The 15437-nt window shown below is 55.6% G+C and overlaps 5 protein-coding genes across 5 annotated transcripts; 2 read left to right on the top strand and 3 right to left on the bottom strand.

Moving 5' to 3' along the window:
• Nucleotides 1-1659: 1659 nt before the first annotated feature.
• Nucleotides 1660-3838, top strand: J7T54_008415 (Serine/threonine-protein kinase-like protein; the record flags this gene model as incomplete). Its single annotated transcript, XM_051505451.1, has 3 exons — nucleotides 1660-2223; nucleotides 2536-2780; nucleotides 2833-3838. 3 exons carry the CDS (start codon nucleotides 1660-1662, stop codon nucleotides 3836-3838), a joined length of 1815 nt encoding a protein of 604 aa, XP_051363185.1.
• Nucleotides 3839-4140: 302 nt separating this feature from the next.
• On the bottom strand, nucleotides 4141-4769 carry J7T54_008414 (uncharacterized protein; the record flags this gene model as incomplete). Its single annotated transcript, XM_051505450.1, has 2 exons — nucleotides 4141-4460; nucleotides 4529-4769. The coding sequence occupies 2 exons, from the start codon at nucleotides 4767-4769 to the stop codon at nucleotides 4141-4143; spliced, it is 561 nt and encodes a 186-aa protein (XP_051363184.1).
• Nucleotides 4770-5248: 479 nt separating this feature from the next.
• On the bottom strand, nucleotides 5249-7550 carry J7T54_008413 (uncharacterized protein; the record flags this gene model as incomplete). Its single annotated transcript, XM_051505449.1, has 4 exons — nucleotides 5249-6052; nucleotides 6111-6265; nucleotides 6324-7064; nucleotides 7208-7550. 4 exons carry the CDS (start codon nucleotides 7548-7550, stop codon nucleotides 5249-5251), a joined length of 2043 nt encoding a protein of 680 aa, XP_051363183.1.
• A 3987-nt stretch (nucleotides 7551-11537) lies between these two features.
• Nucleotides 11538-12911, bottom strand: J7T54_008412 (oxalate decarboxylase oxdC; the record flags this gene model as incomplete). Its single annotated transcript, XM_051505448.1, has 1 exon — nucleotides 11538-12911. The coding sequence occupies one exon, from the start codon at nucleotides 12909-12911 to the stop codon at nucleotides 11538-11540; it is 1374 nt and encodes a 457-aa protein (XP_051363182.1).
• Nucleotides 12912-13989: 1078 nt separating this feature from the next.
• Nucleotides 13990-14855, top strand: J7T54_008411 (uncharacterized protein; the record flags this gene model as incomplete). Its single annotated transcript, XM_051505447.1, has 2 exons — nucleotides 13990-14209; nucleotides 14272-14855. The coding sequence occupies 2 exons, from the start codon at nucleotides 13990-13992 to the stop codon at nucleotides 14853-14855; spliced, it is 804 nt and encodes a 267-aa protein (XP_051363181.1).
• Between the last annotated feature and the right edge of the window lie 582 nt (nucleotides 14856-15437).

Raw genomic sequence — 15437 nt, 5'->3', positions numbered from 1 at the left:
GCTGAAGGAATTGAAATTGCCAAGTTGCCAACCACACAGCCGTGGGGAGTCGGGACACAACGAGAAGCAGCAGGCCAAGCCGCCAGCGGTCGATTTAATAATAATCGTGGTTGGCTGTACGGAGTATGCAAGCCCCTCATGACGTCGAGAGGGTCTTCTTGGCGGGCATCATGACAGCGCGCCGGGGTTCCATCACAGCCACTAGCACACTCTTCGCTCTGGTTGCATATTCCATAGCACGCACATCGATCCTGTCTTGCATATATCAATCTCAAAATTGACTCCTGTCTGAGCTGTTGTCTGGTCAATGTAGGCGCAGGTACCTCCAATCGGTGCTTGTCTGGCGCTGGGTGCTGATGGGATACAAAGGTGTCGATCTCCAAGGCAAAGGGAGCAGCCAGCCACGACCAGCGACCAGCCTGCAGTTGGCCTGGGTCAGCCGTCGACGTAGTTGACAGGGGAGAGGAACGCAACGGGAATGCGCATAGACTCGCTAAGTTGGACACAGCTCTTTATTCATAATTTCAAGAGGTTGACGGGGGTTTCGATCAACAAAGGCTACTGCCGGCGTCATCTATTCCATCACTACGCATCCGGCTTGATGCAAGTCGGGAGGATCCTAGATCCAGGCCCGGCAAACAGTGCCTGGATCGATGAGCCCGCGAATGAATACTAGCGTCCGGGATGGTGCCAGAACCAGATGTCCAGCTGCCTCCAACTATGTACCCAGTGGGTAAGGCAGAGCTGCAAGCAGTTCGCTCCAGTCGTGCTGAATTTCATGTACTCCATCCAGCAGGCATTTTGGTGACTGGATCGCGCTGGACGGCGCAGTGACTTCATCGGGGACCGGGATCAGTTCAGCATGACGTCCCAGGAAGCCATGGCAGTGGAGGTCCGGAAGGCGCCAGGCTCCACATGGCGCTGCCTGCCTTGCCCAACGCGTCTGGCTTCCAGGCCTTGGAGACCCCTAGTCTAGGTCTCAGGCTGCTGAACGGCTGACTTTACAGGCACCCTCTGCTTTCTAATAAGCTGGGCAAGCAAGCAAGCACCCACGGCAGGCGCCTTCCATGATATCGCTCAACTCTGGTCTTTTCCTCTAGCCTTGATCCTGCGTAGCCCTTCTCAACCTCTGGTCATATATTTCTCCCTCTACGGCACCTGGAATCTAGTCGCTCATCCGTTTGAAGATCGAGTCGCGCACTATTCGACCCAGAAGCACTGGTTTCTAGTGATTGCCGATACTGCGCCGTTGCACACACACACACTCACAAGCAGAAGCGCTGATTCGCAACCTGGGAGCTGACAGCCCAGGGAGAAACGTCGACTGACCCCGCAATCGTCATCGAGCAGCAGCCGGATCAGCAACAACCTGATCTTCTTTTTTCTCCTCCGGCTGACGACACTCTGTGACAAGGCTGTGCTCCCTGCCCCGTCATCATTTCCAGACTTGGTTCTCATCCCCTGCACTATCTGCTCCGGCAGCCATCAGTCTGCGACGGAATAAGGACTCGCTGTTGAAACAGACGCACACCGGCCCCTCTGTCGTCCACCTGGACTGAACCAGCATTGCGACTTCAGCGTATCACCACAGCGGTCTTATTCTACTCCCCTCCCCTTTTCTTCGCGGTCTGTCGCCCGTCTGCGATACACACCCAAGACATGTCCACCATACAACAACTCAAGAATTTTATCCGTCACGGCACGTATCCCCATCGAATGCCCGTCGTTCTCGTGTTCGCTAACGCCCCCACAGGGAAACAAGCGCGGCACCCAGAGGAGCCTTCGCGTAAGAGCAGCCCCCCTCAGCAGCCAAAGCCAGTTCCCGCCGAAAAAGCCATGCCTCCAAGTGAGCCCGCCCTGGGCCATCCGGCAGGCCCGCCTATGCATCACGAAGCCTACTCAGAGGCGCCAGGAGATGGACGGAACCGTGTCGCCCAGGCAGGTCACGCTGCTGCTCACCAGGCTGAGCCCGTCCAGGACGTTTCACAAAAGGAACAGGCCAAGAGCAAGCGTGTCGACGAAGCCAACCTGGCCAAGCTTGTTGCCGAGGAGAACGCCAGCAAGAGCAAATTCCCGCGATACCCCGGGCTCGAGCGATACGACTTGATTGAGAAGATGGGTGACGGCGCCTTCAGCAACGTCTACCGTGCCCGCGACCTGACTGGCGAGTACCAAGAAGTTGGCATCAAGGTTGTCCGCAAATACGAGATGAACAATATGCAAGTAAGTGTACAGCAGGCTCCGTATTCATTGCACTATTCCCGTCTTTGCTTTGCTCTGCGTCTTCCGTCTTCAAGCGTTTGCTTCTTTTCTCAAATTACTTTACCAACGATGGGGGTCAACCCCCCTCATAGGGAAACAACCATCTTCATCCGGATTTTAAGAAAGTTCCGAAAGCAGCCGAGGTGCGATAACTCTTTTTCGTCAAAATGGAGTAGTTTGGCCATCCCTTCCTGTTTTCGCCCGTCATGTCACGTTCCGCATCTAGGGGTGGCCGTCACACTTTGCGAAGCCTAAGTACTAACTCCTAGCTAGCGTTCAAACATTTTGAAAGAAGTCCAAATCATGCGCCAACTGGATCACCCCAACATTATCAAGCTTCTCGAATTTTCCGAATCCCGGCAGTACTACTACATCGTACTGGAGCTGGCCCCTGGCGGCGAACTCTTCCACCAGATCGTGCGCTTGACGTACTTCAGTGAGGAGCTTTCACGACATGTGATCGTTCAGGTGGCACAGGCGCTTGAATATTTACACGAAGAGAAGGGTGTCGTTCACCGGTGAGCAATCCTGTTTGGATCCGTGTTTTACCTTTCAAGCTGACTGTTGCAGTGACATCAAACCCGAAAACATCTTGTTCAACCCGATCCCATTTGTTCCCTCCAAGGTTCCCAAGCCTAGGCAGCCCGGTGACGAGGACAAGATCGATGAAGGTGAATTCATTCCTGGTCAGGGAGCGGGTGGTATTGGGCAGATCAAGATCGCCGATTTTGGGCTATCAAAGATTGTGTGGGACAACCAGACCATGACGCCATGTGGTACAGTCGGCTACACAGCCCCCGAGATCGTCAAGGATGAGCGTTACTCCAAGTCCGTGGACATGTGGGCTCTTGGCTGTGTTCTGTACACGCTTCTCTGTGGTTTCCCGCCTTTCTACGACGAGAGCATTGAGGTGTTGACCGAGAAGGTCGCCAAGGGCTCGTACACGTTCCTCTCACCGTGGTGGGATGACATCTCCAAGTCTGCAAAGGACTTGATCACCCATCTTCTGACCGTAGATCCTGAGAAGCGATACACCATCACGGAATTCCTGGATCACCCATGGATTAAGGCCACCGCTGTTCCAGAGGCGAAACCAGAGAAGCCACTGCGGGCGTTTGACCCCACAAGGTTTGAAGAGCCTGGCAAGCGTTCCGACTTCCGGTCTCCCGGGGCTATCAACCTTCGCGAGGTCTTTGACGTCGGTTATGCTGTCCACAGGCAAGAGGAGGAGGGCCGGCGGCAGCAGGCTGGCAAGGGTGGGGCTGGCCGTCATCTCAATGCACTCGATGAAGAGGAGGAGGATGGTGGCGAGGAGATGCAGGTTGACGGCCAGGACCAAAAGACCCAAGGGTTGGAACAGAGCATGCGCAAGACCAACATCCGCGACCAAGAGACAAGTCGTGGCCGTGAGCGTGAGCGTGCCGCCAATGAGAAGGGGTATGGCCAGCACTCGGCAGCCGTTACTGCCGCCGCGAGACAGCAGGTCCGTGATCGCAACCGCGGCAAGGGTCCGTTTGAGCTCAACTTGGACAACGCCACACTTCTCGGCAAGCGTGGCAAGAAGATCCCGGCTTAGACAGCTCGCGGCTGGGCTAGATGATTCTTGGCGGCGAATATCATACCACTGGTGCATGGAGTCTTGAGGATCGCGTTTGGGAATTTGATGCGCAGCTTCTGGGCTTTTCGACGTGGGCGTACACGGTTTTACCCTTGCACGGTTGTCCGTCGGGGTCGATTGGTCGTCGAGAGGAGGAGCAAATGCATGTTTGACTGGGTGTTTGGGTCTCGCTCCTCTTTCTACAACATTGGCGATCGGGAATGTCTTGTCGAGTTATAGCGCCGAATGAAACCACTGATTGTATATGAGACCACTAAATCCTATGCCTTGCGCTTCTTGCTTGGAGGCTCGCTACCGCCGTCGCTATCGCCATCCTCATCGGACTGTTCTAGATCTTTCAGATCGCCCTCTGATGCATGCTCATCGCCAGAAATGGAGACGACCCCTTGCTCGCTTGCATTCTGGAGAACGTATTCCGAGTACGCGCTATGCTTCCCAACCGCGCATGGCTTACTGTCATAGTGACCGCCACAGCAGCCCCATGAGTACCCTTCAGGTTTCTCTTCTAACATACCCTCGTCTTCGCTAAGCCCTTCAAACATCCAATCGTCTGTATCAGCCCAGACCTCAGAGCTGTGATCTACAGACACCACTGCCCCAGTCAGCTTTCCGTCATCACCCAACGTAGCTGTAGGCCATGAAGCTCACCAGATGGATGAAACCGGCAGGCATTCTCAGGATTGTTATTCGCATCGAATGCAGCCTTGCACCGTACGCAGATCCACGGTTGTAGTATGGCAGGCTGCGACTGGAGCGTAGCCTTGTATTTCAGAGCCTTTTTGAGGATGGACCTGTCGCCGCAGAGGGCGAGGAGCGTTGCTCGGACTTGGTGGGGCGGTGCGTTCAAGAGCGCATTCAGAGATGCAGCTGGACTCCGGGTCTGATTCATGGTATCTTTCGGTGAGGAAAGCAGCCTTGGCCTTTTGCAAAGGCGATCCCAATGTGACGCGGCGACGCGTGCTGTGCTGGACGTTGGCGAACTTGGCGCGTCTGAGGTTGCCGCTAACTTACAACCCTGTACATCCCCTGGGCGCGGGTCATTGCGAAGGATAGCGACTGGGTTCTCGTCACGTGCTTTGATAGTTTACCTTCGATCCCATCCATATCTCCTTGCGTGAGTGTATCTGATCGCCGAGTTGTTCAAATCCGCTGGTCATGCCGATCCCTTCGCTCTGTATCGAAGAGAACAATGAAATACACCGGAGGTATCCACTGCGCGGAAAGTGACACAATGTTGTGATGCAGTTAACAATATTTATGTCAGTCATAATTTTGCTATGTACGATTCAAAGCTTGAAGTGGTATGCTGAGCCAAAGAAATTCAGAGCAAGTTGAGCATGGCATGACGGTTTTATCCCCAGAAGCACCCTACACCTCGAGCGCCTTCTCGTTGACCACATCCTCTCGGTCGCTCCCTTCGCGATGGTGGAGAGCAGACTCAAGAGAGTTGTAAATGACGTCCGACTTCTCACTTCTCTCCTCACCATCACGCGCAAACTCCCACTCGGACCGCCTGAAGCGCTCCATGACCTGGTCCGACATGTTGAGGAACCTGAACTGCAGCCCTTGGCCAATGTACCTGCGCAACTCCATCTTGAGCTCAATGATGGACAGACAGCCGGTAATATCCATGAATGTGACCATGCTCATATCCAACACCACGTGTTGCAGGACCGCCACCTCGCCGCGGATGGGCTGGATGCCCTTGCGTTGTCGGATACGGGGGATACGCTTCATGTCAGAGACGTTCCAGCTGCGGTCGGCCGATTTCATGTCGATGGCTGTGACTGATGGCTCATAGTGCACCTTGACCTTTTCGACAATGGCCGCCTTGAGGCGTTCCGCGTTCGGGAAGAGGAGGTCGTCTGTGTAGCGGACGTAGAAAGCCTCGGGAGGAACATCGAGGGCGTCGAGCCCTGGGCTTTGTCTAGAAACGCTGAACACATCGCCCCTCTGAACTTCAATATTGGACAGGCTCTTTAGGCCCGGGAAGGCGAGGCGAAGGAGCGTCACGACAATGTTGAAGCCGACTGCTGTGCCGAGGCCGATCTCGGTGGTGGTGAAGAGGGTCACCCAGAAGCCGAGCATGGAGGCGACGAAATCGACAAAGGACATGCGGTAGTAGCGGTAGAACAGACGAGGCGGGGAGACAAGATGGACGACGGCCATGATCTATTTGGAATGTTAGTTCAAGGAGGCCTGCGGCAGCTGGAAAGGTTGGGAGACTTACAATAATGGCGGACAGGGTCGCCTTTGGGATCCAGTACAACGCAGGCGCAAGCTCGTAGATGGTCAGGATGACGAAGCCAGCAGTGAATAGAAAATTCACGGGACTCTTGACACCGCACTCGGAGTTGACAGCGGTTCGAGACATGGCAGCGCCGGCTTGCACCTGTTAGTATCGCGGGGTGTGTTTGGTTCAGGGGTAAAGGGGCAGACGCACTGGTCATTGCACCAAAGAAACTGTTGACAAAGTTCTCGACGCCCAGGAAAACAAGCTCTTGACTCTTGTCAATGGTGTAACCGTTTCGCAAGCCAAATGCCTTGCCGACACCGAGATGTTCCACTGCCATGGCGATCAGGGGTGCAAACGCACGACCGACCACCTTGGACAGGAGTTTGGCATCGTGCATCCTAGGTCTCCAGAGGCCCTCCGTCTGCACCTTTGTCACCTTCCACTTGTAGTTGTCCTCGTCGAGACCGCGGTTGACCAGGTAGGAAATGAGTGTGTAGAGGATGAGGACGACGACGGCTCGGCTCGTGCAGAAGAGCTTCAGGTATTTGTTCTTCTTGCCCCATCGCTTGCCGACATGTTCCAGAACGACAAGGATGAATATGGACGTGAATCCAATGGCCAATGTTAGAGGTTTGATCTCATGCAGGTTGCTGAGGATTTCGCGGATAATCGTGGCGGTGCCGGACCCGACATCAAGACCAACAAGACTGTCGACCTGGCCGAGCAAGATGACGAGGGCAACGGCCGAGATCCAGCCGCTCAGTACAGGGGCGGAGACAAAATCGAGGAGGAAACCGAGCTTGAGAAGACCGATGGCAATGGTGTACACGCCCACCATGAACGCGATGGCGGAGGAGATGGCAGCCGCTCCGTAGCCCTCCTTGGACAGGTCGGCAACGACATCGGCTGTCAAGAGACCGAGGATGGAGGTAGGCCCGGTGGACAGTTCTGTTATCTGGTTTAGCGCTACAAAGTTTGTGTTCAGGGTCGGAGTCTCACCCTTCGAGGTTCCCAAGAAGAAATACAACGCGGATGGAACCCAGCAAGAGTACAGGCCGTGCACTGTAGGGATAGTGGCAATCTGTGCGTACGCGAGTCCTTGTGACATTTAGCATTTTGTTCGACATTGAGGAAGTTTGGCTCAGCAATGGGAAAGAGTTGAACATCGTAGTGTCGACGAGGGGGGTTCTGGGACTCGCCTTGTGGGATAAACATGACGCCAATCGTAATGCCGGCGATAATGTCCTGGACAAGCCATTTTGGATGGTAATGAGGAATCCATTGTATGACAGGAAGCTTTTCGACCAGGTAATCGACCGTGGCGGTGGGCAGTCGATGGGTGATAGGTCCAACCCAAGACTTCCACTTGTTGAGGTTTGGATCCGTGCGGTACGACTGGGCCATCCTGCCCTTTGTCTTTGTGAACCAGCTCATGATGAACGTTTTTACCAGAAGTTGAGAATCAAGTTTGAAGTTGGTCTTGCAAAGGCTAGAATCACAGGACCTGCTCCTCTCTTAAGACGGACTGCCAAAAGCACCACTCGGCCTGAGTCTCCCTTTTCCTAAGCTGCAGACTACTCCAACGAACAGCGAGAGGAGGCCTTCCAACGGATGCGTCTACACCGAGCACTGAGGGCCACTTGCAAGCACCGGCGGCTGACTTACAGTGTGCACGCAAGATGGAAGGGCGTGCAACTACCATCATCTTGGAAACGTGCATGGCCCGGACGCGCTGGAAGCTCGAGAGGAAAGCATCGTTGCACTTGATTGGAGAGGCCGCGTAGTGATCAGCTTTGTCGACCTCTTGTCACCGTAGCATTACATACACGTACATATACAGAAGTCGATACGGTAGGAGGGGAAATCTGCGTGCCTCCCCCTCCTCCTTTTTCTCTCCCAAGGAGGGGGGGTGTTCGCGCCAGCCCCCTTTCCTGTATGTTTGGCCATCCTTCAAGAAAGCCTTGATCGAAAGTTGCAACGCTGCTGAACCGTAAACCCCTCTTTGATGTACATGAGTGACGAACGCCGAATTGCGAGCTAGCGACGACGGAGGAGCGGTCCACGCTGTGGTAATACGGAACGGGTGTCCAGGTTTGATGCTGCCGGCATATACTACGCTATGCACATACCCTTGAGGAAAGTGTGTTAATACGGGGATTTTGAGTTCTCCTGGTGTGTGCTCTGGCTACTGGCCAAGGCGGCAGAGGTCTTTGCGAGTCCGTCCACACTGGTTAGGAACGCATTCCTCCGGCCACGTCAGGCTAGGAGGTTCAAGTATATTGGCGAAGTGAGCAGCTCATTCCTGCGCAAACTCACCAGGCGAAATGATGACATGGACTATATCTGGTATTGTCACTGCGTCAGTGAGGAAACATATCTGACATGTACCGACATGCGGCCCCGTCGTCACGCATCCGGCCATGACTACCCGTACTTGCGCCCGCACCGTACAATGCTGGGTTGCTCAGGCCTCCTCAATGTGTTTACGAAATTCAAAGAAGCCGAGCGTTGATGAAACCTGGAATACACGGGGCAGGTCGATCAATCATGCATGAATTCCACTCCCAAAGGCACCTTTCCTCGCCAAGGGTATGCGTCAGCATGTTCTGTGCCGCATAGCCGGGCGTCAGCCGCAACGAAAGTCCCCTCGTTCTTGACGGCTACGTATATCCACTGGCTATCAGCGGTTCCTACTCGAGGACTTCAAGGTCCTGATTTCTGATCTATCCCGTTGTGGCTAATGTTCCGATACCGAGCCTTCCCCGGATTTCGCAAAGGATCCATAGCGGGCTTATCCGTTCCTTGGCCTGGCCATTGAGACTTTTCAGAGGGACCAGGTGCATCAAGGGCCGGGCACTAGACCGGACACAAAGTCACAAGGTCTCGTGGAAGAAACCCCCATTGGTAGGAAACCAAGCTTCTTTGGGGGTGGCGTTTCGCTAGTCTTCAATTCCATGTCCCCTGTACGACTCAGCATGCCAGAAGGCGTGCAAAGCGCATAGGAAGCTTCAAGGGCCCTTTCCTGGCTTTGACTTTAGTGTCAGCTTCATTCCTGCGGGCAGTGATAGCAAGTATCTTTCTTGTCCAGAATGCAGACGCTCGGTAGTTGGTACTTCTACATAGATGGTGGTATTCAAGCCAGCCCCTCGAGACCGAGATGCAATATCTTATTCCAATGCAAAGCCCATGTTTTCAGGAGAAATATCGCATACATCTCGGAGTGTCGTATCTTTGTAAGTGACGACAGGACATATTCGCTGCCCATTATACGAGGTGGTATTTCTTCACTACCACCTGGCCAGAGGGGCATCGAAACATACCTGACCCATCGAAATCCTTCTTTCTATCTGAAATGAATGCCGAATCTCCACCGCTAACGTAAAGTGCGTCGCCGGAATCAAAACAGGAGGCTGGCTTGGTGCATGTGCCGGCGTGGGCCTATGCATCTATTCTACATGCAGGACCAGCTCCGTAGAACCATCTTTTGACCGCATGACATGATAAGTCAAAAGCGACCGAATATCAGGGAAAACACACTCGGACCTCGCAAGTACATACGAAGATGGTGCAAAGTCCGTGCTCCTTTGACTTAGCGAAACCCAAGCACACTCGAAGAGTTTCCGCCTCACAATTTTCGGTCACAGTACCCAAGCGTGCTGCACGTGTAGACCAGTCTGCTACTGTCTACATAGTAGTTGCTGTGCGCACACAGTGCAGTGAATGTGTTGTAATTGCCAGGAACCAGTACTTGGCACTTGTGGTTTTGCACATACTGCAACTATGTGACCTAATTGGCCTCACTCCTTGTATCGATAATGAATGTTTCTTTGGGTTTCACTACGAATATCAACAGAGATTAGTATGTAGTCGTCATCGTTTGTTAACGTGTGTGCCTGGCAGGAAGCGGGGAGACATGCCGCAGGCGTCAAATTCAGCTAAAGCGTCCTAATCCCTACTCTTGAAATATGAGCAAGCCGCTTCAGAGCAATTTGGGGCACACATATCTCTCATTCGACGCCTATTCCATCGTGATATCCCATGCAGTTTGCTTGGACGACGATTCGTGCGGGACCCCTTATGTGTCTAGTGACAAAGCCGTGATAGCGTCTATAATAACAAATAATAAAAGGTTTTGCTAACAGCGACTGGAATTCTTTGATTCAGCGTACTAATATGTCTGCATGCCCGGTTTCAACCAAGGGCACAGAGAGCCAGGCGCTCACGCCAGGAGTGACGCCGATCATCTTGCGCGAGTAGCATCGGGGCGAGCGGGGTTGTTTTGCCCTGATGGGGCATCGGGGTGTGAATTCGGCCGCTTTAAAGGTCGCCAACATGAATGAATGCATCATGGACAGGCTTCCTGAATTCGAAGTGGAATCGCGCGTCGCTCCGTCTATCCCTTGCTACTACCCTGGTATGGCTGTGTTACTTCTCAACGCATGACTCATGTCAGATGCTACTCTATCGGCCGCGCCTTCAACCTCTGTCTCACTGTCGCCGACAAAAAGTACCCAAGTACGCCCGCTCCGTGGACGTTACATGCATTGTACATGTACATGTAGGTGAACCATGTCTGAGTGCGCGGCCGCGTGGAGAGCGAGCAGGCGGCCCCACCTTAACGGAAGCTAACCCCGCAACCGCGGCGATCTAAAAGTGGAGACATGACCGGAGCTCGGCACATCCACTGCGGACTTGTCAATACACCACCACCACCACCACCACCACCACCACCACCATCACCATGATCTTGCCTCTAGATTAAGCCTGATGTACATCAATCCGGGCGGGAGAGGAATTCGGAAATTTTGAATCTTTGTAAAACCCGATCTTTCGCCGCGATGGGTGGGTGGTATCGCGTCTCGAAGAGTCGAAACCACGTTTTGCCGCAACAGGGGGCATTGTGACACGGCAGACAGGCAGACAGACAGACATACAGAAAGGCAAACAGACAGGCACACAGAAATTCAAACAGACAGGGGCCTTGGGAGCCTGCTGCCTGTTGCCTGCGTACGTCCAGGCGGCTGGTGGTCTTTCAAGAGTAGGCTCAGGATTGACGTGTTCACGCATACCTCTCGGTGTACTGTTCACAATTCATGCCATCATGTTAGCTTCCTCAAGGACCTGCCTGTTCTGCGTGCGTCTTTGAAGTGAGAGGGGGTAGCCGCGTGGGTCTCCTTTCTTGTCAACATTCTTCTTGGGCGCTGCAATGGCACGCAAGCGTGGCTCTTCCTCCTTGTGTCGGTGCTCTCTCCTTCGTATAAGCAACGACAACGATAGCACGACATCTTGAGTAAACATGTTGCATTAGACGCAATGAAATGCTTGCATTACGAGTTATTCTCGCCCTAGATAAGGATTTTCCCCAGCAATGAAACAGAACCATTTGGCCGCTCATCCATCACGGTGGAAGAACTCCATAGTTCAAGGCTTGGTGACCTCGTCCTTCTTGTTGTCCTTGATTTGGTTCCAAAAGGCATCGCCGCTCTCCCTGTCGTCGGCAAACATGGTGTCGAGGACCATGCGCTCCGGCGTCGACAGCAGCCACTGCTCGAGGGAAAAGTCCCGAAAGGCATCGGCGCGGAAGACCTCGAGCATCTCAATGTCCTCGTCGCCAATGTTCTCGACGTAGTGGCCGTGGTTCCGGGGTACGATGCCAATGTCGCCGGCGACGTAGTTGAAAGTACGCGCCTCGCCCTGGGCGGCGAAGATGGTGACGCGCGCACGGCCCTTGATGAAGAAGCTCCACTCATCGGCGTTGGGGTGCCAGTGCATCTCGCGGATGGCGCCCGGCTTGATGGTGACGTGGGCCGAGGCGACCGTCTTGGAGAGGGGGAAGTTGGTGCTGTCCGCGATGCGCACCTCGCCGCCCGAGACGACCTTGGGCGGCTGGTCGAGCAGCCGGTAGGTGAAGTTGTCCTTGGACTTCTTGACGTACTTGCCCGTCGGCTTCTCCTTGTCGATGGCCCCCGGCTGCGAGCCCTGGAAGATGTACTTCTCCTTGGCCGGCAGGTGCTCGAACACCTGCGGGTCGAGGTGGAAGTTCTTGGCAATGGCGCTCTTGGGCGTGTGCGCCAGCCAGTCGGTCAGCACAAAGGTGCTCTCCTCGCTGAACTTGCCGCCGCCAATCTCGCCGGGCGACTCGAAGACGAGCAGGAACTCGGTGCCGTTCTCGCCCAGGCCCTGCAGCGAGTGGGGGACGCCGCTGGGGAAGAACCACAGGTCGCCCTCCTTGAGGTCGTCGACGAAGGAGCCGCCCTCGTAGTCGAGAGCAGTGATACGCACCTCACCGGCCAGGACGTACGCCCACTCGGCCTCCTTGTGCCAGTGCAGCTCGCGGATGGCGCCCGAGTCGAGGCGCATGTTGACGCTAGCAAGCTCCGTGCTCGTCGACAGCTCACGCATCGTCGTCTGGCGGGTCCAGCCGCCCTCCTCGATGCGGATGTGGGAGTCGGCAAAGCTCCAGCGCATGTTGGCCACATTGCCGTGGTCGGTGCTGGGGGGCCGCACGAGGTCGGGGTTCTCGCGGCTGCGCTCCCAGTTCCACGGTCCCAGCACGCTCGCGCCCTTGCCGTTGCGCCAGGGCAGCGGGTCGAGATCGTCGCCAATGGGATCGATGGCGCTGTCATAGGGATCGCGGTGCTCGGGCGTGTAGGGCTTGCCCTTGCCCGGGGTCGCCTTGGACTGGAGCCACTTGTCTGGCAGCTCGAGGCCGTTGAGGAGGCGCTGCTGGGGGCTGTCAAAGTGAGGCAGCGCAGAGGCTACGCCGGCGAGCAGGACGGGGCGTGTGAACTTCATGCTGTAGGGGCAATGGAAGTATGCTGGCTGTTACATGCAGTAGTTGGGAACTCAATTGGGGGAGAGGAGGGGAGGAGGAGCTGGGCGACGCGTCTTATAAAGGCAGCACACGATGCGAGGAGACTGGAGCTGACCAAGAGCTGCCGTCATAATTAGGTAGGTACCTTACACAAGCCGGCATTGCTGCGCGCTCCTTGAATTGGTGACCGAGGGCTGGCTGGTCCTGGGGACCTGGACTAGCCGTCACCGGCAGACTCCAGGTCGTCTGGTCCTCTGGGCCTGGGACAGGGGACAGAGCCAACCGTCCGAGAGAATGGAGTGAAGAAGCCGCGAGCGGGAAGCGTCGCGTCCCCTCACCAGCTCTCGGGGTAGTGCTACGAAGTTGCGAACGATGAGCGGGTGGGGCAGGACTCGGGGCTGGAGTACATGCAGGAGTCAGGAGCAGGACCGTGACATGGACGCTGTGGACACCGAACCATATCCGATGGAGCCCCGACGGGAATTACGCGGACAGCAACGGCAGGCGGCGAAGCTGGCTGAAGTTCGGGGTTGGACTGGACATGGGCTGGGCCGCCGGGGGGGCCTAAAGGCCGGACCTGGACAGGTAGGTGGATTACAGCGCTGAGATCCCTGCGGTACAGTGGAGAGCGAAGCGCTGAACTGTGAAAACTGCTCACTGCTGACTGCCGCGCCCAGGGAAAGACATGGACGGGTCATGGAGTTGTTGGAGCTAATTACGGACTCGACGTGCCCGGATTGAAGTCGAGTGACGCCCATTCTCCAGTCTTGGACTTGGGTGTCGGTCAATTCTGTTGGAGTGTCCATGTACTTAGCTGCGGAGGATCTTCGAGCCATTGAGTCGTGGAGGCTCTTGATGAGTACGTACAGGGCTGGACTGGAGGATACGGCGCAATACCCCAGGTAGGCCGTCTAGGTCAATTGCCCGCCCATCGTCTCCACCACCGTTCAGCGTCGTTCGATAATTTGATCGCACGCGAGCTCATCCTTCACTTTCCAACTCACCTCCTCCCTTCCACAACCTCACGTCCCTGCCTCTCTGCCCCTCGGAAGCGCCAACATGACTTCCCACGTCAACGGCGGCGAGCAGCAGCCTTTACTCGGTGGCAATGGCACCAAGGCGCCGTCCGCCTCCCTCGTCGCGCGATGTCACAAGGCCCTCAATGTCGAGATCAACCGCTCGTGGGCTGACCTCATGCTGCTCCTCTGCTACGTCGTGACGGGGCTGCTCGACAGCGCTTCCACTCTCGTTTGGGGCGCCTTTGTCTCCATGCAAACTGGTGCGGTCAACGCGTAGTCCTCGCCCAAGAGCAACCCAATGCTGACCGCCGTGTAATTGTAGGAAACACCGTCTACGTGGGCCTGGGACTGGCCTCCCTCGCCTATCCGCCAGTGACAACACGTCTCTTCCGCTCGGGCATCTCCCTGCTCTCCTTCTGCGTGGGCTCCTTCTTCTTCGCGCGCTTCCACCGGTACTTTTCCCCCAAGCGTCGCTGGGTCCTCTGCGTGTCCTTCCTGGCGCAGACGCTCCTCACCGTGGCCGCCGCCTGCATTGTCACCTTTACAGATGCCCCCGAGAGCCCGGACACGACCTCCTGGAACGTCCTCCTGCCCCTGGCGCTGGTGGCGTTCCAGAGCTGCGGGCAGGCTGTCACGAGTCGCGCGCTCAAATACAACGCCCTCACCAGTGTCGTGCTGACCAGCATTTACTGTGATCTGTTCTCGGACCAGGACCTGTTTGCCGTGAACAATGTCGAGAGGAATCGGAGGGCAGCAGCGCCGCTGCTGCTTTTGGCCGGCGCCGTCGCCGGTGGTCTCTTTGCGCATAGTGCTGTGGGCATTGAGGGTGCCCTCTGGCTGGCCGCCATTATCAAATTCACCATGGCTGTGACCTGGTTCTTCTGGCCGGCTGAGGCTGATGAGTAAGAGCATTGGATCGGCCCCAGCCCCTTGTGTTGTGTATCAGCATCATAGATAGATACAGGGTAGTCCGCTTCCCATCACGCCTGGCGGAGCCTTTATGCTTCGCCGGATGATGCACCGGTTCTGCTGGCAAAGTGAACTATCAGTATACATACCAAGACAGGACTGTGTCATGCGCATTAAAGTATATTGAGGCAGTTCGAAGATGTGATTCAAAGTTGTGCCCTGAACTTGTCCATCCAAGTGAATCGAATCTGTTGCGCCTCGCTGGACTGGCCCGCCATAACCGGGAGCACGCGATGTGGTTGGCCAGAGTATGCCTGTGACTACCCAAATAGGCACAATCCTCAATACTGTGCCTTCGAGGTGGAAGACCGCCCCTTGACCACATCTATCATTGACACATCCAAAACGTTCAGCGACATGCGGCAGAGAGAGAGAAATATTTTAAACACCGCCATTATTTCTAGGATATTTTCCGGACCAATGTGCCGGGGCAGGGCATCTCTTCCGCAACCTCAAGGGCCCTTGCCTATGCACCGGCGAAATCCGAGAACGGTGTATGCAGGACGGACGGCCTTGCCT

This window comes from Emericellopsis cladophorae (genome assembly GCF_022114955.1).
Source record: "Emericellopsis cladophorae strain MUM 19.33 chromosome Unknown NODE_14_length_400046_cov_116_985211, whole genome shotgun sequence".
NCBI classification, from domain to species: domain Eukaryota; kingdom Fungi; phylum Ascomycota; class Sordariomycetes; order Hypocreales; family Bionectriaceae; genus Emericellopsis; species Emericellopsis cladophorae.
The sequence above is the reverse complement of the archived record's forward strand: the minus strand, read 5'-3'. Positions and strand labels throughout refer to the sequence as shown.